This window comes from Phocoena phocoena, chromosome 9 (assembly GCF_963924675.1).
Source record: "Phocoena phocoena chromosome 9, mPhoPho1.1, whole genome shotgun sequence".
NCBI lineage: Eukaryota > Metazoa > Chordata > Mammalia > Artiodactyla > Phocoenidae > Phocoena > Phocoena phocoena.
In genome coordinates, this window is record NC_089227.1 from 9855023 (window position 1) to 9878794 (window position 23772).

General features: G+C 45.0%; 1 protein-coding gene and 1 pseudogene across 1 annotated transcript in view; both read right to left on the bottom strand.

Annotated features, from left to right (window-relative positions):
- Window positions 1-23772, bottom strand: part of BLVRA (biliverdin reductase A) — a 56707-nt gene that overhangs the window by 23195 nt on the left and 9740 nt on the right. The window contains exon 2 of the mRNA XM_065883978.1: window positions 20729-20761. Coding sequence (XP_065740050.1) covers window positions 20729-20740 — 12 coding nt within the window. The 5' untranslated portion in view covers window positions 20741-20761. The remainder of the gene's footprint in view (window positions 1-20728; window positions 20762-23772) is intronic.
- On the bottom strand, window positions 5981-16412 carry LOC136128113 (homocysteine-responsive endoplasmic reticulum-resident ubiquitin-like domain member 2 protein; annotated as a pseudogene).

Here is a 23772-nt window from a genome sequence, read left to right on the forward strand (position 1 = left end):
GGTCCAGACAAGCAAGGAGCCAACCCGGAGCACACAGGAAGCTGCAGCAGGTAAGGGGGGCATGAGACGCTCCCTGAAACACGGGCTCGGAGAGGAGTCATCTCCCCCCAGAATATTTCTGTGGGTGCTCTGACCTGTGTCGTCCACGGAAAAGGCTCTCCACTTCTACTGCCACCTCCCCCAGGATGAGAGATCCTCCTCTTTAAGCCATACCCAGTCCTAGTCTGGCACCTCTGTCCTCCCCGAATCCCTCCTCCAGTGGACGTGCGAATCTGATACAGTGGGGAGTCATTCAGAGGCCACAGCTGCTCAGTGAGATGTGGGCAGACAGGGCCCATGGGTACCAGCCACAGTCACCTTACTCAGACTCCTCACTGTGGCTTTCTGGGTTCCAACCAGTGTCACCCCACCCTACTGCGGCAGCTTACTCATTATTCAGGTACGCTGCTGGAGGCTGGATGCGTATAGTATTACAATGAAAAATCAAGTCGACTTTTTCAAGTTATACAGCAACTCACAATAATCCAAACTGATAAAAATTATCTCTACACATCCCTCAAACCCAGTTCTTCTTGGATGTCTCCAAGCATAGAAACTCCAATGTCTCCCTAGCCGCTGGCATCTAGCCCCTTTCTTTCACCTTTGTCATCTGGGTGTCACCATTTCCCACCGAGTCCACCCCTCTTCCTGCATCCACTGCTCTAGTCTTGGCCCAGGACTTGTTTGCCTCCTGCCTGACGACGTGACAAATCACCACCTGGTCTCACCCTTCCCATGTGTGGTCCCCAGGCCTGCCAGAGGAGATGCTTCAGACGAAAACTAAGTCCCCCCCACCCCGATTAAAGCCCTTCATTTTCCCAGCTGTTACAGACTGAATGATTATGTCCCCCCCAGAAGTGGGAACCCTGTCCCCCAATATAATGGTAGTAGGAGATAGGGCTTTGGGGAGGTAATTAGGATGAGATGAAGTCATGAGGGTGGAGCCTGCATGAATGGGGTTGGTGCCCTTCTAAGAGTCACGAGAGAGCATGCCTCCTCTCCCTGCTCTCTGCTCACGTGAGGACGGGCTGAGGAGTCCGTAGTCTGCAGCCCAGAAGGGTACCCCTCCCGCCAGATCTCAACCTGATCTCAGGCTTCCAGACCCCGAGCTGCGAGAGAGAAATTTCTGTGGTACTTTATTACAGCAGCCCAAACTGTAAGACAGTTTGTAGGACACCAACTAAAGGGGGAAAAAAAAAAAAATCCAAGTCCACATTCTTTACCAAACACATAAGGCCTTTCACAACTCAGCTCCAGCCTGCTTCTCCAGCAACGCCTTCTGGTCAACTCCCCCACTGTGTAACTTTAGGCTTCTGACCTTCCAAAACAAACAACTTCAAAGTACGCAGAACACACACGACTGTTTGCTCCCTCTAAGTCTTTGCAAATCCTGTTCCCCTTGCCTGGAACGAGCTTCTCCCCACTGTCCACAGGGTGGATGTCCACACCTTCAAAGCTTTTAAGACTTGGGCATCTTACACTCTATGAAGCTTTTCCTGATACTATCAGATTTTTTTTTTGCATATAATAAAACCCACCAATTTTAGTGTACAGTTCTATGAGTTTTGACCAACATAAACTCATATACCTACCACAGTCAAGATATAGAACAAATGAACTTATTTACAAAACAGAAGTAGGGTCACAGATGTAGAAAAAAGATTTATGGTTACCAGGGGATAAGGGTGGGGAGGGATAAACTGGGAGACTGGGATTGACATATACACACTACTATATATAAAATAGATAACTAATAAGAACCTGCTGTATAGCACAGGGAGCTCTACTCAATACTCTATAATGGCCTATATGGGAAAAGAATCTAAATTAAAAAAAGAGTGGATACATGCATATGTATGACTGATTCACTGTGCTGTACACGTGAAACTAAAACAATGTAAATCAACTATACTCCAATTAAAAAAAAAAAAAAGGAGGGCTTCCCTGGTGGCGCAGTGGTTGAGAGTCCGCCTGCCGATGCAGGGGACACGGGTTCGTGCCCCGGTCTGGGAAGATCCCACATGCCGCGGAGCGGCTGGGCCCGTGAGCCATGGCCGTTGAGCCTGCGTGTCCGGAGCCTGTGCTCTGCAACGGGAGAGGCCACGACAGTGAGAGGCCCGCGTACCGCAAAAAAAAAAAAAAAAAAAAAAAAAAAAAAGGATACAGAACAGTTCTATCACCCCCTCCAAAATTACCTGTGCTCCTTTGTAGTCAACCACTGATTTGTTTACCATCCCAATAGTTTTGCCTTTTCTAGAATGTCATATAAATGAAATCGTACGATATGTAGTCTGAGTCTATCTGCTGCCTAGCACAATGCATTTTTCACCTATGTTGTTGCACGTATCAATCATTTCTTTTTATTACTGAGTACTAGTCATAATGGCTTGTTTACCCATTTCGCAGTTGAAGGACATTTCTGATGCTTCCAGTTCAAATGAGTTCATAATTCAATTACGAAGAAAGCCGCTATAGATAGTCATGTCCTACTTTTTGTGTCAGCACAGTTCTCAAACTTGGGGTAAATACCTGGGTATGAGTTTGCTGTGTCATATGGCAAGTGTAGGCTTAACTTTATGAGAAACTGGCAAACTGAGGTTTTCCAAAGTGTACCTTTACACCTATACTGTTTTGCATTCTCGCCACTGATGTCTGAGAGGTCCAGCTGTTCTGCATTCTCGCCAGCACCTGGTATTATCAGGTTTTCTCCTTTTTGTTTTAGCCATTATAACAGGTGTGTTGTGGTCGCTCACTGAGGTTTCTATTTGCATTTCCCTAACGACTAGGGATGTTGAGCACTGTTTCGTGTGCTTATCTGCCGTCTATAAATCTTTGCTGGTAAAGTGTCTGTTCAAATCTTTTGCCACTTTTTATTGGGTTGTTTATTTTCTTATTATTGAGTTTTTAGAGTTCTTTATATATTTTTGATACAATTCATTTGTCAGATACGTAATTTGCAAACAACTTTTCCTAGTCTGTAGTTTGTCTTTTCATTTTCTTAAGAGTAACTTTTTAGGAGCTAAAGTTCTTAATTTTGATGAAGTCAACTTATCAAAAAAATTTTTTAATGGATCATTCTTCTGGCTACTCCAATGTCACAAACATTTTCTTCTATGTTTTCTTTTAGACATTTTATAGTTTAAGATTCACAGTTTTAGCTTACTTTAGTTTTAGTTACTTTTTTCTTTCTTTTTTGGCAGTGTTGGGTTTTTGTTGCTGCACATGGGCTTTCTCTAGTTGCGGCGAGTGGGGGCTACTCTTCGTTGTGGTGCACGGGCTTCTCACTGTGGTGGCTTCTGTTGTTGCAGAGCATGGGCTCTAGGCACGCGGGCTTCAGTAGTTGTAGCACGTGGGCTCAGCAGTCATGGCATGCAGGCCTTAGAGTGTGCGGGCTTCAGTAGTTGTGGCGCAAGGGCTCAGTAGTTGCAGTATTTGGGCTCTAGGGCACGCAGGCTTTGGTAGCTGTGGCTTGTGGGCTCTAGAGTGCAGGTTCAGTAGTTGTGGCACATGGGCTTTGTTGCTCCACAGCATATGGGACCTTCCCAGACCAGAGGTCGAACCCATGTCCCCTGCATTGGCAGGCGGATTCTTAACCACTGCGCTACCAAGGAAGTCCTTAGTTACTTTTATAGGTTATGTTCTGAATTAATTTTTTCACATGGAGTAAGGTATGAATCAGTTTCTTAAAAAAATCTTTTTAGAGCAGAGAGGCAGCTTCTAGTGTATGTATTCATTCCACAGGCTGTATCAACTATCTACAACTAGGCAGGGCTATGCCAGCCCTGTATTTAAATGTACCAGGACTTTAAACCCAGCTCATGTGCCTTCTTCTCTGCAAGCCATCAAGTTTCTTTTTTTTTTTTGCATATGATATCCAACTGTTCCAATATGATTTATTGAGAAAGACCATCCTTTTTCTTTTGAAATGCCTTTGTACCTTTGTACAAAAGGAAACTGTCTTGATCACTATAGTTTTATGGTAAATATGGAGTCCATTACTGTGAATCCACCAACTTTTTCTTTTCCAAAATTATAGTTCTCCTGCCTTTACATAGAAATTTTAGACTCAGTTTTTCAATTATTAAATAAATAAAATAAAATGAAATAAAATAAAAATTCCTGCCAGGATTCTGAATGGGATTATGTTGAATATATGGATCAGTTTGAGAAAAAACCCAACATTTTCACAATAATGAATCTTCCAATCCATGAATGTGGTACATATCCCCATTTATTTAGGTCTTTGATTACTTTCATTTTGTCATTTTCAGTATATGGATTTAGCACATATTTTCTGAGATTTATACTTGTTTTTTTTTAATGATTTTTAGTGCTATTATAAATAGTATTTTAACTTTCCATTTCCAATTGTTCATTGTGAGCGTACAGACATACAATTGATTTCTGTATACTGACTTGGCATCTTGTAACCTTGCTGAACTCACTTATTACTTCTAGCGGCTTTTGTGTCGATTCCATTAGATTTCCGCATAGACCACAGAGTCAGATGTGAACAGAGACGGTTTTACTTCTTCCTTTCCAATCCGTATGTGTTTTATTCATTTTTCTTGCCTGATTGCACTGGGTGGGACTCCAGTATGATTTTGAATAGGAGTAGCAAGAGCAGACATTCTTTTTTTTTTTTTTTTTTTTTAATAAATTTACTTATCTACCTGTTTTTATTTCTGGCTGTGTTGGGTCTCCGTTGCTGTGTGCGGGCCTCTTATCGTCGTGGCTTCTCTTGTTGCAGAGAACGGGCTCCAGGTGCGCGGGCCCCAGCAGCCGTGGCTGGCGGGCTTAGCAGTTGTGGCCCGCAGGCTCAGTTGCTCTGTGGCATGTGGGATCCTCCCAGGCCAGGGATCGAACCCGTGTCCCCTGCATTGGCATGCAGACTCTCAACCACTGCGCCACCAGGGAAGCCCCAAGAGCAGACATTCTTGCTCACGTTTTAATCTTAGAGGACAGCATTTGGTCTTTTCACCAAGAAGAATTGTCTTATCTGTAGAATTTTTTGTAGATACCCTTTATCAGGATGTGGATATTTCCTTTTATTCATATTTTGCTTAAATTTTTAAAACCATAAATGGTCTAATTTTGTCAAGTGCCTTTTCTATGTCTATTGAGATGATTGTGTGATTTTTTTCTTAAAGTCTGTTGATATAGTGACACCTTTCATTCCCAGGATAAACCTCACTTGATCATAATGTATTATCCTTTCTATATGTTGTTGATTCTATTTGCTAAAATCTTATTAAAAATGGTTGCATCTGTGTTCGTGAGAGTTACAGGTCTGTAATTCTCTTTTCTTGTAATGCCAAATTATTTCTAGTATTTCTGATTCTATAAAAGTATTCCCTTTTTACTGCCTGTATAAAACATTTTCTATCACTGTTAATTCTACTAAAGAACTGCTTTTTCTTTACGGTATGAATTCCAACTGATGGAATACGTGCCCTTAAAATAGGTTTCCTTTATCCAATAAAATTAAGATTAGTGATAAGTTTCTTGGTTTTAGGGCTGGGCCAGTTGCTACTAGCACATTTTAGGTAAATAACATTCTTTACTAAACACTGTGAGATCATTCATTTGAAACTTTCAGAATAATTCATAGAAAATAGATAATAAATTACATACTGAATGGTCAATCTACAACTATAGAAATTTATATATGAAGCAGCAAATTTCTTATTTAAAGAAATAAGACCCACAGATACGTCTGTCTTGGGATAATATAATTGAAATGAATAAAATCTGGAAGACCAATATTGTAACACTATGTTCTGTTAGTCTTTTTTTTTTTTTAAATCATACAATTAGTAATCCATTTGTGCGTACAATATTCATATGTATGAGCTTAAAGGAAAAAAATCTCGCGATAATAAGAAGGTTTTATACTCATATATACTTTTAAATTACACTACTGTTAAACATTTTCCTAAAGTCAAACCCTCCTTTCCAGCTGGCATGGTTTTTCAAGCCTAACTCTTGACAGGGGGCGGCCCTCTGGCATTAGTGAAGTAAAGAAGGTGGTGATAAGATCAAGCTGAAACCATTAATCCAGGTCTTTGAATTGCACTGGCTTCTTCACCTGCACCTTCCCCACTCCCACCCTCATCGCCAAGCCCATCAGCCATAAAATGACCCACTTCTTCAAGTTTTAGATTGTTAACTTGTTTCCCATCATCCTTAACTTGGCACTATTTTAGGGAGCCTGCGGCTGACCTCCTCATGCCTAACAGGAAATCATCCAGCTTTCTGTACATAAAGCAGCGGCATGGCTCCCATTACCGTATAAATTGACTAAAGGAAGAAAAGAAAAACACAGTGCTAAAGAGAACTGCAGCTTGTGAGGACCTGTACATCCAATTCAGCCAGCCTCAAACTGACATCTTTGTTTAGCGTTCTCATTCAGGGGTTAGCTTTCTTGGACCACTGAGTTTGGAGCCGGTGGTGATTATTCTCCAGGAACATGTGCCAATGTAGAGGCTATGAAGCAGTAGTTTGGGCTGGGCTGGTGTTCAATGTGGCCTGAGCTGAAACGGCAGCTTGACATTGTACAAAATATCACATATTACTAATGAGCATACACGTTTGCCACCATAGTACCCGCAATGGACTAAAAGCAAGATACACTGGCAGTCTTGCTGGAACAGCTTGCCCGAGAAACCGGTTGTCTACGTTTCTTTGTATTACGTGTGGAAACAGGTAACTATATGGGAATCCATCTGTGCTTGTGGAAGCGTGTGTTGTCTCAGTCTTTCTGAGGAAGAACTGGCAGCTCTAGACATGATTTCTTGACTAGATGACGGAGGGGCTGACCTTGAATCATTTAGTCTAGAATTGCTGCCGGATGCTGGTGTTTCATGGCTTTCTCTGTTGGCACTGGGTTTGGAGTACTGGGATGAGTTCACGAAACATACACAAATGATAAACCATATGACACTCATTTTGTTTTCTGATCATCTTTCGGTGGCAAATGATCAGGAAGGAGTCTGCCCAAGTAGAGCGCTCTGATCCTTTGCCAAATTTATTATCTCACAGTTGCTGAGGGTCTGGAATCTGAATGTGGCTTAACGGAGTCCTCTGCCCAGGGTCTTACTAGGCTGCAGTCAGGAGCTGGCAGGTTACGTTCCCATCCAGAGCCCAGGGTTCTCTTCCACGCTCATGTGGTTGTCAGCAGAATTCAGTTCCTTATGGTTGTGGGATGGAGAGCTCTTAGAAGCCACCTGAAGTTCCTGACAAATGCCTCTCTGTATAAGCAGTTCACATCAGAGCAGGCTGCTTCTTCAACCCAGAATTCCTCTCTGTGGAAAGGTTTTAACTACAGAGACTATTTATTTAATAGGTATAGTTGGAATATATATACATTCAGGTTGCCACTTCTTTTTCAAAGTGCTTAGGAAGTCTGAGTCTTTCAAGGAATATGCCCATTTCATCTAAATTACTCTTTCCTAGCCATAAAGGTATCCACAGTATTCTCTTATTATTCTTTAACTCTGTAGAATCTGCAGTAATGTCCTCTGTCTCATTTCTGATATTGGTAATTTGTGTCTTCTCTCTCTTTTTCCTGAGCGGCCTGGCTAGAGTTTTACCAATTCTAATGATCTCAAAAAACCCCCAAAAGACTCTCTTTAGGTTTCACCGATTTTCTTGATGGTTTTTTGTTTCCTTATTGTGTTGGTTTCTGCTCTTATCCTTATTACTTCAAATTTTCTGCTTGTTTTGGGTTTAATATGCTCTTCTTAAAAAAACTCTGAGGTTGGGAATTTAAGTTATTCATTCAAAAACTTTCTTCTTTCCAAAAACAGACATTTAGTGCTATAAATTGTCCTGTAAGTGATGGCGGTGCTTTAGCTGCACCCCACAAACTGGGAAGTGTCATGATTTCCTTTTCATTCAGTTAACGATGCTGTCTAATTTCCCTTGTGATGAACTCTTTGGTCAATGGATTATTCAGAAGTATGTTATTTAGTTCCAGATGTTTAGGGATTTTCCAGAAATTTTTCTACTACGGGTGTCTCATTTAATTCCAGAGAAATATCAATCAGAGAACATCCTTTCAATGATTTGAACCCTTAACTTTTTAAAAACATGTTTTATGATCCAGCATATGGTCTGTCTTGGTAAATGTTTTGAGCACACTTAAAAAGAACGTGTATTCTACCGTTGTTGGCTGGACTGTCCCGTAGGTCTGTTAGATCAAGCTGGTAGATAATGTTATTCAAGTCTTCTATATACTTACTGATTTTCTGTCTACTTGTTCTATCAATCATTGATAGGTACTAGAATCTCTGAATATAATTGTAGATTTGTGTATTTCTCTTTACAGTTCTATCACTTTCTGACTGATGTATTTCAAAGCTCCATTGTCAGGAATATAAATTTTTAGGGTGGTTATGGTGTCTTGATGAATTAACCACTTTATCATTCTGAAATGACCACTTTTATTCCTGGTAGTATTTTTTGCCCTGAAATTTATTTCGTCTGATATCATCAATCTACTCCCAGTTTCCGCTGATTTGTGTTAGCATAGTACATTTTTTCCCCAACCCCTCACTTTTAACCAATGTGTGCTTTCATATCTGAAGTGAGTTTCCTGTAGGCAGCATACTGTCAGGTCTCGCTTTTTATTCAGTCTAACAATCTCTGCCTTTCAGTGAAGTGTTTAAACAATTTACCCTATGATTACGGATATGGTTGGGTTCCAATCTACTGTCTTGTTGTCTTCTATCTGTCCAATCTGTGCTTCTTTCCCTCTTCTTCTGACTTCTTTTCAGATGAATAAAGTATTGCCAATGATTCCATTTAATCTCACCCAGTGGCTAGTAGCTGTAACGATTTTAGCGGTTTATTAAGGCCTTTATATGATACATATTTTACGTGGCACAGCCTGCCTTGAGGTAACATCGTACCATTTCACACATGAGAACCTTCCAACAGGTTACTTCCACCTCCTTTCTCCCAGACTTTGTACTACTGTTGTTCCACAACTTACTCATAACCCCCTCAAGGTACCAGTCAGGTTACTCATAACCCCCTCAAGGTACCAGTCAGGATTCAGTCTGGAAAAGAGAAGCCATTCAATGTGTTCTAAGCACAGAGTTTTAACACGGGGAATTAGAGGCTTATATCAGCGGTCCCCAACCTTTTTGGCACCAGGGACTGGTTTCATGGAAGACAATTTTTCCATGGACAGCGGGTGGGAGTGGTTCAGGCAGTAATGCAAGTGATGGGGAGTGATGGGGAGTGATGGAGAGTGATTGGGGAGCGATGGGGAGTGATGGGGGAGTGATGGGGGAGCGATGGGGAAGCGATGGGGAAGTGATGGAGAGTGATGGGGAAGTGATGGGGGAGCGATGGGGAAGCGATGGGGAGTGATGGGGAGTGATGGGGGAGTGATGGGGGAGCGATGGGGAGTGATGGGGGAGTGATAGGGGAGCGATCGGAAGTGAAAGGGAGCGATGGGGAGTGACAGGGGACCGATGGGGAGTGATGGGAAGTGATGGGGAGCGATGGGGGAGTGATGGGGAGTGATGGGGAAGTGATGGGGAGTGATAGGGAAGTGATGGGGAGTGATGGGGAAGTGATGGAGGAGTGATGGGGAGTGATGGGGAAGTGATGGGGAGTGATAGGGAAGTGATGGGGAGTGATGGGGAGTGATGGGGAAGTGATGGGGAAGTGGTGGGGAGTGATGGGGGAGTGATGGGGAGTGATGGGGAGTGATGGGGAAGTGATGGGGAGTGATGGGGGAGCGATGGGGGAGCGATGGGGAGTGATGGAGGAGCGATAGGGGAGCGATGGGGAAGCGATGGGGAAGTGATGGGGAAGTGATGGGGGAGCGATGGGGAAGCGATGGGGAGTGATGGGGGAGTGATGGGGGAGCGATGGGGAAGTGATGGGGAGTGATGGGGAGTGATGGGGAAGTGATGGGGAAGTGGTGGGGAGTGATGGGGGAGTGATGGGGAGTGATGGGGAGTGATGGGGAAGTGATGGGGAGTGATGGGGGAGCGATGGGGGAGCGATGGGGAGTGATGGAGGAGCGATAGGGGAGCGATGGGGAAGCGATGGGGAAGTGATGGGGAAGTGATGGGGGAGCGATGGGGAAGCGATGGGGAGTGATGGGGGAGTGATGGGGGAGCGATGGGGGAGCGATGGGGAGTGATGGGGGAGTGATGGGGAGTGATGGGGGAGTGATAGGGGAGCGATGGGAAGTGATAGGGAGCGATGGGGAGTGACAGGGGACCGATGGGGAGTGATGGGAAGTGATGGGGAGCGATGGGGAAGTGATGGGGAGTGATGGAGGAGTGATGGGGAGTGATGGGGAAGTGATGGGGAGTGATAGGGAAGTGATGGGGAGTGATGGGGAGTGATGGGGAATGATGGGGAGTGATGGGGAAGTGGTGGGGAGTGATGGGGAAGTGATGGGGAGTGATGGGGAAGTGATGGGGAGTGATGGGGAGTGATGGGGGAGCGATGGGGGAGCGATGGGGAGTGATGGGGGAGCGATAGGGGAGCGATGGGAAGTGATAGGGAGCGATGGGGAGTGACGGGAGTGATGGGGAGTGATGGGAAGCGATGGGGAGCGATGGGGGAGTGATGGGGAGCGATGGGGGAGTGATGGGGAGCGATGGGAAGTGATAGGGAGCGATGGGGAGTGATGGGAGTGATGGGGAGTGATGGGAAGTGATGGGGAGTGATGGGGAGTGATGGGAAGTGATGGGGAAGCGATGGGGAATGATGGGGAGCGATGGGGAGCGATGGGGAGCGATGGGGAGTGATGGGAAGTGATGGGGGAGCGATGGGGAATGATGGGGAGCGATGAGGAAGTGATGGGGAAGTGATGGGGAGTGATGGGGAGTGACGGGGAGTGATGGGGGAGTGATGGGGAGTGACAGGGGAGCGATGGGGAGCAATGGGGAGCGATGGGGAAGCGATGGGGAGCGATGGGGAGCAGCAGATGAAGCTTCACTCACTCGTCCGCCCACCACTCACCTCCTGTTGTGTGTCCCGGTTCCTAAGAGACTGTGGACCAGTACTGGTCTGCGGCCCCGGGGTTGGGGGCCCCTGGGTTACATGACCATTGCCACCACTGGGGAGCTAAAGCCAGAGAAGCCATCACTGACCATCTCCCTGCCGTACTGAAGCAAGTCATTCTCAAGAGCTTGCCTGGACGCCAAGACCTCGGGGAAAGCATCTGTGGCCTTTTTCAGCCCGCAGCTGGGAAGAAGCAACTGTGCTCTCTCAATAACAGTCTCTCTTTCTTCAGCCTTCCAAATCTCCCAAGTCTGCTTCTAACTGGCCAATGTCATACATGAAATGGACCAGTGGGCAATGCAGTTCCAGGCTTGTCTTCCTTGAGTCAGGGAGAGTGTGGGAAGGAGAGGCCACAATGCCCAACTGACAACAGGCAATTTAGTCCTGTTAGTACCTTCTGGGTTACAAGTTTACCCTTTTAATTCTAATTGTTGACAGTCTCATATACGAAAAGCAGAAAGACGGTCTTTGGAGAAATCTGTACTGTAACAGCCAAAACACACACGCCTGATCAAATATTTGTTTCTTCTTTCACCCCAAAAAGGAAACAAGGAATCTCCTTATGAGGCTGAACGTATACAGTATTCCTAAGATTAACTACTAAATTACTACATTCCAGAAAACAACCAGGAACATAAGTTTCTATTAGCTTTAAAAGAGCCATGAGGTTAAGAAACAGCTTCATTATCTGTAAGAAGCTGAGTTACTTTTTCTATTTTAGTAATTAACAATACACACAAACTTGTGTACAGAACCTGGCTGGCATGGTGTCAGATTGAAAGTGCTTCTGAGTTTGGTTTACACAACATTCCTTTGCAAAACTGACACAGAGGGACAAGATATGGGTGAAAATGCTGACATATTAACAGTTGAGTTCCTCTGTGGGAAAGAACTTTGTTTTTGAGAAAAATGACTTTGCTAGAGAGACCATTTTACCTGCACCTGCTCATCTGACATGAGGCTTCTTCAAGGCATGTTCTGAAAGGAAACTGCAGATCAAAGAGGTGAGGGCTTCTGGTTTCCCACTGCACATGGAAGGAGCTTGGAAGTTGCCACTCCATCCTGATAATGGGTAAACAGCTAAACAGACTGAAAAACTAACTAAAACTAAGTCTTCCAGGATCCGTAAGAGAGGTGAGGACACAAGGCAAACCACTGCCCCCAAGACTGGAGAGACAGAGGGACTAATGAAGAGAATAACTTAGCAGAGCAGAGGTTCAAGAGTAGAAACGACCACAGGAACCAGACGCCAGAACCAGTAGGAAAGCCTGAACTGTAACGGATGAGTTGCTGGGGGCTCAGTGTGGACACCTTGGAGACCTAAAACCTCCAGGGGGACCCAGTCACGGGGAGACCCTCTCATTTTTGTGAGATTTACCTCCAAGAGCTTGACCAGGTTCCCACAGTCAATACTGGAGATGTTTCCCCCTGTGCTTCCAGCAGGAGTGGGGAAAAAGCACCACTCTGAAATATACCAGAGCGTGCCGTTCTTCCTAATGAGGCCTGCCCTCACAGGAAACTAGCTAACCAGACCCTAACGTGCTGGGGAATTATCAGAGCCTAACTGACTGCAGGGAAGGGAAAAACAGTTGACCCTTGAACAACATGCATTTGAACAGTGCAGGTCCACTTACACATGGATTTTTTTTTAAAGTAAATATCACAGTACTACACAGTTGCGGCTGGTTGAATCTGTGGATGCAGAGCTGTGTATATGGAGGGCCGACGGTAAGTTACAGGCAGATTTTCAACTGCACGGAGGGTCAGCATCTCTAACCCCGGTGTTGTGTAAGGGTCCACTGTACAAAACTCCAGACTACTCTAGAATTCCATTCGGGAGAAGGGAAACACCCAACTCTAGCCCACTCTAGCCACACTGTCCCACCTAAGAAGGGAAGAAGAAAAGCAACAACTGAGAAATACTTGTGTGGTTCGCAGTCCAGAGGCACAGGCTCACTATGAGACTGAGACCTGATCATGGAGGCAGAGAACGCTTCCCCTCCCCCTATATCTCACCACCACATGGCTGAAGGCCCATTTACAGCAGCTCCTTTTACATGATACATCATGTCTGGCGATCAAGAAAAAAATGACAAGCCGTAGCAAAAGACAAAAAACACAATTTGAAGAGACAGAGCAGCATCGGAACCAGACATAACAGGAGTGTTGGATTTACCAGACTGGGAACCTAAAACAACTACGATTACTATGCTAAGGGTCTAATGGATAAAGCAGACAACGTACAAGAACAGATGGGCAATGTAAGCAGAGAGACGCAAATTCTAAGACAGAACGAAGAAGAAATGCTAGAGATCGAACACAATGTAACAGAAACGAAGAATGCCTTTTATGGGCTTATTAGTAGAGTAGACATGGCTGAGGAAAGAATCTCTGAAATTGAGGATATCTCAATAGTAACCCCCTAAACTGAAGAGCAAAGAGAACAGAGACTGAAGCGAATATCCAAGGACTGTGGGACAACTACAAATGGTGTAACATATATGTAATGGGAACACCAGAAAGAGAAGAGAGAAAGGAACACAAGAAATACTTGAAACAGTAATGACTAAGAATTTCCCCAAATTAATGTCAGACACCAAACCACAGGTCCAGGAAGTTCAGAGAACACCAAACAGGATAAATACCCCCCCAGCCCTGCAAAATGATGTTAGGCATATCATTTTCAAATTACAGAAAAGCAAAGATAAAGAAAAAAATCCTGAAAGAAGCCAGAGAGACGGGACTTCCCTGGTGGTCCAGTGTTGAAGACTCCGTGCTCCCACTGCACGGGGCGCAAATTTGATTAGGGAACTAGAATCCTATATGCCGTGTGACGCAGCCAAAAAAAAAAGAAGATAACAAAAGCCAGAGGGAATCAACCTTACCTACAGAAGAGCAAAGAAAAGAATTACATCCAACTTCTCCTCAAAAACCATGCAAGCAAGAGGAGAGTGGAGTGAAATATTTAAAGTGTTGAGAGAAAAAAAACTACCAACCTAGAATTCTGTACCCTGTGAAATTATCCTTCCAGAGTGAAGAAGAAATAAAGACTTTCTCAGACAAACAAAAGTTTGAGGGAGTTTGTTGCCAGTAGACCTATCTTGCAAGAAATGTTAAAATGATTTCTTTAGAGAGGAAGAAAAATAATACAGGTCAGAAACTCAGGTCTACCTAAAGAAAGGAAGAAGGATTAAGTGAAGGTAAAATAAAAACTTTATTTTTCTTATTCTTAATTGATCTAAATAACAGTAAAATAATAACAGCAACAAAGTATTCAATTATTTACGCTTATGTATATACTTTATGTATGTATTTATATGCTTATGTATGCTTATACGTGAGTGAAATGAGTAACAGCAGTGATACATAGGACAAGAAGAAGGAATGGAATTATTATGTTATTTTACAGTACTCACACTATCTGTAAAGTGGTATAGTTATTATTTGAAAGTGGACTTGGATTAGTTGTAAATGTATATTGCAAGCCCTAGAGCAACCAATGAAAAAAGGAAGTATAACCAATATGCTAAGAAAAAAGAGAAAATGGAATCATATAACACGCTCAATTTAAATCACAAAAGGCAGAAAAAGAGTGGAAGAGAAAAATAGGACCAAAGAACAAAGGCAATGAATAGAAAACAGTAACAAATATTAATCCACCTACATCAATAATCACTTTGAATGTTAATGGTCTAAATGCATCAGTTAAAAGATAAAGATTGTCAGAGTGGATTAAAAAACAAGACTTAACTATATGTTGTCTACAAGAAGTCCACTTTAGATATAAAGATACATATAGATTAAAAGTAAATGGATGGGGGCTTCCCTGGTGGCGCAGTGGTTGAGAGTCTGCCTGCCGATGCAGGGGACACGGGTTTGTGCCCCGGTCCGGGAAGATCCCACACGCCGCGGAGCGGCTAGGCCTGTGAGCCATGGCCGCTGAGCCTGCGTGTCCAGAGCCTGTGCTCCGCAGCAGGAGAGGCCACAACAGTGAGAGGCCCGCGTACCGCAAAACAAAAACAAAAACACATGCACTGCCAACTCAGGAAAAAAAAATTATTCTGAGGTGAGGAGAGTAGAAGAAAATGTAAACTCACTGTAGAACTTCAAGGTGGGAGGTTTGAGGGCAGGTGCTGGGTTTCCACTCCAGGAGGGGGTATGAAGATTTCAAATAGTCAGGAAGGACAACCTAATGTTTTTCACTTGTTTACAAGGATCAGTAAGTTTGATAACACACTGGCTGGCTTGGGAAGACAGGCATATTCGTATGTTGCCAGAGGGAGAGAAAAACAGGCAAACTTTGTGGAGAGCAACTTGGAAATGTTTATCACACAAATATTCTTTGCTCAGAGAAATCCATTTCTAAAGCATATATGCAAGTAAAATGACCCAGGTTTATTGCAGCCTTGCTTGTAACAGCAAAAGACTGAAAATAATGTATATGTTGTTAATAGCAGACTGGTTATATAATTATGGTATGCTACACAGCTATAAAAAAGAACAAGGAAGTTCTTTATGTATTGGAAGGGACTGATCTCCAAGATATATTGTTGGCTGAGAAAAGCAAAATACAGACCAGTGTAAGATGTGTGCTCTAGTTTGTGTAAAAAAAAAAACAAGGGGGGGAGGCAGCTGAAGGGAAAAAATACTTGTATATGTTTAGAATCTCTGAAAGGATAGCCAAGAAACCAGTAGCACTGGTTGCCTGGGAGCATAACAGAGTAGCTGGGAGAGAAGAGGTCTTCCCAGAGTAAATCTTTTTTTTTTTTTCTAAATTCTTTAAAATTTTGAATCATGTGAATGCATGTTATCCAAGATACAAACACTTAAAATAGATATAAAAATCCGAGGGGTGGGCTTCCCTGGTGGTGCAGTGGTTGAGAGTCTGCCTGCCAATGCAGGGGACACGGGTTCGAGCCCTGGTCTGGGAGGATCCCACGTGCCGCGGAGCAACTAGGCCCGTGAGCCATGGCCTCTGAGCCTGCGCGTCTGGAGCATGTGCTCCGCAACAAGGGAGGCCACGATAGTGAGAGGCCCGCGCACCGCGATGAAGAGTGGCCCCCGCTTGCCACAACTAGGGAGGGCCCTTGCACAGAAACGAAGACCCAACACAGCTGTAAATAAATTTAAAAAAAAAAAAAAAAAAATCCGAGGGGTGCTCTGAGTGGATGAGCGCTCTACAGTTTGTACAGCCTTGGGCTTACTCGCTGCTCCTGTCCTAGGCTCCGGCTACAGAGCTGGGCGGCTTCTGCCGCCTGGTCTTCAGTGCGCTCTGTCCCTGCCCGTGGCCTGTCCACTGCCCCCAAATCAGCCGGCTGCTCATATCCCCAGGGCCGCATCTGCTTCCTCCACTCAGCCTTCTAGCCCAACTGTAAGCTGGTTTTCACTACCACACCTCTCTGTCGTATCACAGGGCATCTCAGATCTCCTCACTGCCAAGTTCCAGGGCCTTCCCTCAGCGGCATTCTCCTGGACCTCAACTCGTAGTTGACACTTAAGGGGACCTTCTTTAAATTCGCTCCTTCCCTGTCTTCCCTCGTCTCACGGCGAGGTTTCCTTCTCACACTTCATCCTGCGCCCTAGCGTTGCACATTCCCCAGTGCTCAAGCCTGTCCCTCTGTTCTTCTCTTTTCCCCATGTTCCCAGAGTGGGGGAGGGGTGTCTCACACTCTTAAGGTTTCCAGGACCACCGTTAGGCTGAAGTCTCCCACATCATGCGCTACGAGCCATCCTCTCCTCCAAGCTCCAGTCCCAGGAAGAAATGCAAACCGGGCATTTCCACCTGGCCGTCCCGCCCTGACCTGGTTCTGTGCTAGATTCCAACCACCCACCCCACCTGACTGGCTGTGCTCTGAACTTCCGGGCAAAGGCCAGTGGCTCTGCAAATTCTGTCAGGCACCCAGCTTGACATGCTGGAAAAATCCTGGGAGTCATTCCTGCACTGGACAAATCCCCTGAGACCAAAGGGCTGATTACGGCTGAGACCCCGCTCCTCCCTCCCTCCCCAGCCAGCCTCAAGTCTCTGCAAGTTCTCCTTCCTCTACATTTCTACTGATCCACCCAAGCTCTGGAATGAATCACAAGATGACTCAACAGTCTCCGAATCGTCCCATCATTCAGTCAACTGCCATTCAGTGAGGACACACGGTGTTGGAGGCATCATGCCAGCTGCTATGGGGATGCGAAGATGAACAGGGCACACAGACGGTTCTGTTCCAAGTCAAAGGATGGAAGGTAACAAAAGAAGGGTGATGGAAATTCACATGAGGGAGGGAATCACTTCCAGAGAGAGAGCTCTGAGAAGTTTTACTGGAGCAGCGAGGACCACGTCAGGCTGCCCTGGGATGAGACAGGAGAGGGTAGTGAGAAGGGTGACCACCACCACTAGAAGGTGGTCACAGGGTGTTTCAGGCAGAATAGTTAGAGGGGGACCCAAGGTCTGGGAATATTTTTAAAAGGTTGAGAGAGAAAAGGCACCAAACGGGCTTCCCTGGTGGCGCAGTGGTTGAGAGTCCGCCTGCCGATGCAGGGGACGTGGGTTCGTGCCCCGGTCCGGGAAGATCCCACATGCTGCGGAGCGGCTGGGCCTGTGAGCCATGGCCGCTGAGCCTGCGCGTCCGGAGCCTGTGCTCCGCAACGGGAGAGGCCACAACAGTGAGAGGCCCGCGTATCGCAAAAAAAAAAAAAAAAAGCACTAAAGAAGGAAAGGTCAAAATTATAGAACAGAAGGGGTGGCTGATGATTGATAGAAATCTTACCAGGGCAGGCTCTATGAGCTTAACGTTAATGCTAAGTTTTTACTCTTTTTTTTCACAACTTCCAAGAACATGAGAAGTAGAGTGAGTTACAGGGCCTTCGGATAAGGCGGCAGAGGCCCCAGAAAATGGTTAACAGAGGCCAGCCCTGGGGTAGAGGAGGCTGGGGGGATGGGGTACCTGGGAGACTCGCTTTTGACTGTTTAACGTCTTGTGTATAGCTTTTGAGTTTTGTACTAGGTCTGTGTATAAACTTTTTAAAAGCTATTTTTTTTGTTTTACACATATCTACATTCTTTTTTTTATAGTCTTTTCCATTATGGTTTACCACAGGGTATTGACGAGTTCCGTGTGCTATACAGTAGGACCTTGTTGTTTATGTCTATCCATTCCAGATATAATAGTTTGCATCTGCTCATCCCACACTCCCAGTCCAGCCCTCCCTCACCACCCCTCCCCCTTGGCAACCACAAGTCTGTTCTCTATGTCTGTGAGTCTGTTTCTGTTCTGTAGATAGGTTCCTCTGTGCCATATTTTGGATTCCACATGTAAGTGATATCATATGCTATTGGTCTTTCTCTTTCTGACTTACTTCACTTAGTATGATAATCTCTAGTTGTATCCATGTTGCTGCAAATGGCATTATTTCATTCTTTTTTATGGCCGAGTAGTATTCCATTGTATATATGCACCACATCTTCTTTACCCATTCCTCTGTCAATGGACATTTAGGTTGTTTACTGTGAATAGTGCTATGAACATAGGGGTGCACGTACCTTTTTGAATTATATCAGAAAACTACTATTAAAGATGAGTTTCTGAAGGGAATGAGAAAAATAGGATTACGGTAGCTCGACAAGACCTCATGTGTTGCTTTGTTCTGAAGAAAGTAAAAACTAAAGCAGTTGGAAATATTGATGGGAAAGATCGAGTAGAAATGAGCCCAACAGGGCAGCTGGTCAAGGAGGTAATCAGGGAGGTGGTACAAGGTCTGAACAGGTGGCAGAGCCTGCAATTCAGAGTGTGGACATTTCAGTAAAGAAAGGCTGTCGAGGCCATCAAGCCCTCAGCCACTGCAGCTGCCCCCGAGGTACATCCTCAGGGGACTCAGGATGGGAGAGAGCAGGCCACTGCTCTTAGGCACCCTAGATAGCTAAGGTGCCTATCAAAGGAGTGATTTCAGTAAGCCTAGACTCTTGCATCTTCCCATACATAGAAAAGTGATAAATTCACTAACTTGAGATGTCTGTTTTCCTTTAACAGTAATCTTTTGATGTTCCAATTGCCTGGGGTTTTTTTGGGGGGCAAAAACCCCCTATATATCCTGGCTTGTCCCTTACCTCTTTGGAGCAGTCCCTCAGAGTTTCCTGAGAGGCTATATCCCAGGCTTAAGTCCTCCGTAAGTCAGCAGAATAAAACATAATTCTCAGCTTTTAGGTGTGCGTGTTTTTTCAGTGAATACGCTTTCACCAGAAATGTCTGGGACGGGATGCAATGGGTCCTTTCCCAGTGTCCACTCGCCTTCCTTCTTCCCAGATCCAGCCCCGGGGTAGAGGGGGAAGCTGCACCAGGTGGGACAGATTAGTCTAAGCCAGTTGGCAAAATCCTGGCTCCTCTGACACAGTAATTAGTCCAGGAATGGGCATGTGACCTGGTTCTGGCCAGCAAGACCTAAGCAGGAGTTTGGTGGAGGCTTCAGGAAAGAAGGTTCCCACTTTTCTGGGAGAGCTGCAGAAAGCCATCTTTCTCCCGCTCAGAGTGAATGAGGAAGCATGTAGTCCCAGCCCGGGCTGGTGGCCATCCTAGAACCCTGAGGGGCACTACCTTGAGGATGAAGCCAACACTTGGATGAGAGTAGAGAGATGCAAAGATCCCGGACATCCTTGATAAGATGTGGCTGAGCCACTGGATCAACCCACCCTGAAGCCTGCCCTGCATCTGGACTTCCAGGATAAAAACCACATTAAACTGTGTTTTCCTGTACTCGCAGCCTGGAGCTCTGTCACTGACAAGCATCCCTTCCACTATGAAAAAAGGAACAAGCCAAACAGGAAGTCCGAAATTGAGAGAGGTGATGGCTGATGGTTCCAGTTTTTCTCCGTAAAGTAAAAGGTGACCCCCGTACTAAGAGTGAGGAGGGAGCTGGGAAGAGTGAGGAAGACCAGACCTGGTTGTTTCGGGCAAAGGGAAAGAGAGCTGCCTGGGGCTACGGAGGGGGCCCGGTGGGCGTGCTGAGCACCCAGATGAGGTTTTTAAGACCTCTGCCAGCCGCAAACAGCATGAAGCTGTGCCACTCACCCAAGACCACCATCCTGTGGGGACAGCCTCTGGGCTGGCCATGGGCATCAAGGGGACAAGCGGAAAAGGAGTTGGAGATGAGAGCACAATAGCAGTTGAAGAGATGGACCCCACGATCTACGCTGGACCTGGAAGGGAGTGAGAGCAGGAGGGGCTGATTGGTCAGGAAAAATCAGAGGGACAAAGAGATAGGCATCTCGTTGGATCGAAGAACAGGTTCAGTGGAAGTGAGACAACAGGGAGACGATGCAGAGAAAGGTCCTTGTAAGCAGAGTTAAGTGTCCCCAGAATAACACAAGGGCCCAGCAGCCCCCAGGGCCCAGCCCACTCTACCCCTAACCCATAAGTGTTGTTTCAGGATTAACTGAAGTAGATAAATCTTAATCTAACTGAAGCTGGACTGACACAGATAAGAACTCAGAGGGGCCTAATTCTTCCCATATCACCGGGAGCCATGTATGGTGGCAGGAAGGAGGGGACATGTTTTCAAGTTTGTGCTGATGTTTCCGAAAACTCTGGAGGAAAGGAGGCACTCTGTGAAGGAGAAATGAGGGACACTGCAGAAAAAAGCATCCTTAAACGGGTCCTTTTAGAGGACTCACCTCTGCGTTCATCTTGGTCCCTTTCTGCAGGAGCTGTGAAGACAAAAGCAGAGGTTCAGGACCTTGGTGGCACCTCCCCAAACTCCCTGCCGACACTCTCCCTGGCCACCCCCCTTCTCCCCCCACTTCCTGTCCCATTGGCCCCATCTTCCCCAAATGCCTTCACCACCTTGTACCCTCCAGTGAGGACACCCAGGCCGGTGTCTGATCTGACACTGGCAGGTGGTCGCTGGCCTCCCTGGGGACATCACACCAGTAATGTTTCTCTAAAGAACACTGCCAATCCCCAAGGGCCCCCTCTTATACTAGAAGGGATGCTTCTGTATACTTAAAAGAATGATGCAGGGCTTCCCTGGTGGCTCAGTGGTTAAGAATCCACCTGCCAACGCAGGACACACGGGTTCGAGCCCTGGTCTGGGAAGATCCCACATGCCGTGGAACAACTAAGCCCGTGTGCCACAACTACTGAAGCCCGAGTGCCTAGAGCCCGTGCTCCGCAACAAGAGAAGCCACCGCAATGAGAAGCTCCCGCACTGCAACGAAGAGGAGCCCCCGCTCGCCACGACTAGAGAAAACCCGGGTGCAGCAGCGAAGACCCAACACAGCCAAAAATAAATAAATAAACAAATTTATTTAAAAAGAGAAAAAAAGAAAGAGGCACGGGAAGAGCCACAGACAACGTGTAACAAATGGGTCTGGCCGTGTCCTAATAAAACTTAAAAAAAAAAAAGAATGTTAGTGTTATGTGTCCCTTACATGTGGGGTGGGGAAGTCAGATAACGAAATATGAGGAAGATGGTAACAACTGTGAGACAACTTGTGTCAGCTGCTTTATCTACATGAACCCTAATCCTTGAAACCTTGGCAAAAAGGCTAATATTAACTCCATTTTACAGATGAGGAATCTGAAGTTCAGGGTGGGTTAAAGCACTTGGCCTTACAGTCACGGTGTTGTGGCCCTGTGCTGTAACTTCCAGCTTCCCGGCTATGGAGCCAAACCCAGACTGCCCCAGAGACCTTTCCAGGGCTGTCTTACACACACCCGGAGAGCCTTTATGATAAATAAAAGACCTGGGGTTTGGTCTGGCTTCAGTCACAGACCAACCAAGTGACCACAGCCAAACAGGTTCTCCATGTGTAGGCTGAATGGCTGGACCTCATCTCTAAGGTCTCTTCCAGCTCTAAAATGCTCTCTGATTCCCAGAAAAGGAAAATCTGGTGACTCTTAAAACAGTGCTCAACCTCAGTTGTGAAATGACTTTACCTAGATGGCCTGTCACGCTGACAGAGATCAAAACATTTACCACATGTTGGTCAAATATCTCTGATTTTTTTTGGCCTTGCCGCACAGCTTAGTCCCCCAACCAGGGAATGAACCCAGGCCCCGGCAGTGAAAGCTCAGAGTCCTAACCACTGGACTACCAGGGAACTCCTACCTATTACTGGGGAACTATAGGTAGGTATCATCTCTACAGACGGCAGTTTAGCAACATCTATTAAAATTCCAAATGTGGGCAAGCAATTCCACTGCTTCCCATTTTTCTTTTTTAATTAAAAATTTGTTTTTCAAGATTTAACCTTTTAATTGCAGTACAGTTAATTTACAATGCTGTGTTAGTTTCAGGTGTAAAGCAAAGTGATTTAGTTATATATACACATATACATACATATTATATATATATTATACATATATGTGATATATATATATATATATATATAAAAAACAGCCAAGCCATGAAGCAACCTAAACATTCATCAACAGATGAATGGATGAAGAAGATGTGGTACATATATATACAATGGAATATTACTCAGCCATAAAAAAGAAAGAAATAATGCCATTTGCAGCAACATGGATGGACCTAGAGATCATACTAAGTGAAGTAACTCAGAGAGAGAGAGACAAATATCATAAGATATCACACTTATATGTGGAATCTAAAATATGATATAAATGAACTAATTTACAAAACAGAAATAGACTCACGGACACAGAAAACAAACTTATGGTTACCAAAGGGGAAATGGGTGGGGAGGGATAAATGAGGAGTTTGGGACCAACAGATACACACTCCTATATGTAAAATAGATAACCAAGGACCTCCTGTAGAACACAGGGAACTCTTTTTTTTTTTAATTTTATTTTTTTAAATTTTTTAACATCTTTATTGGGGTATAATTGCTTTACAATGGTGTGTTAGTTTCTGCTTTATAACAAAGTGAATCAGTTATACATATACATATGTTCCCATATCTCTTCCCTCTTGAGTCTCCCTCCCTCCCACCCTCCCTATCCCACTCCTCCAGGCGGTCACAAAGCACCGAGCTGATATCCCTGTGCTATGCGGCTGCTTCCCACTAGCTATCTACCTTACGTTTGGTAGTGTATATATGTCCATGCCTCTCTTGCGCTTTGTCACAGCTTACCCTTCCTCTCCCCATATCCTCAAGTCCATTCTCCAGTAGGTCTGTGTCTTTATTCCTGTCTTACCCCTAGGTTCTTCATGACACTTTTTTCCCCTTAAATTCCACATATACGTGTTAGCATACGGTATTTGTCTTTCTCTTTCTGACTTCATTCTGTATGACAGACTCTAGGTCTATCCACCTCATTACAAATAGCTCAATTTCGTTTCTTTTTATGGCTGAGTAATATTCCATTGTATATATGTGCCACATCTTCTTCTTGATATATTCAGTATCTTGTAATAACCACTGCTTTCCAATTCTGTCTCCAGTCCCCACAGGAGAAATCACTAAATTGCCCTGAGTCCTTTGTTCTTGTAGAAACATTACTGTTGCTTGCCTTCCCTTTCTAATAACAACTTCCAGAAAAGGTTTCCTATAAAAAGTCAATAAAACATTACTTATGAACTTTACTACCTTTCCCACAGAATCTGGGGAATGCAAAACAAAACAAAACCAATTTGCAGAGATGCACATGGATGAGAAAGGACCCCACCTAGAAACCTTACCACCTTAGGCACCAGCGGTCAATTACCAAGGGTGAATTGCATTATTACTTATAAAGCACGTTCAACAGG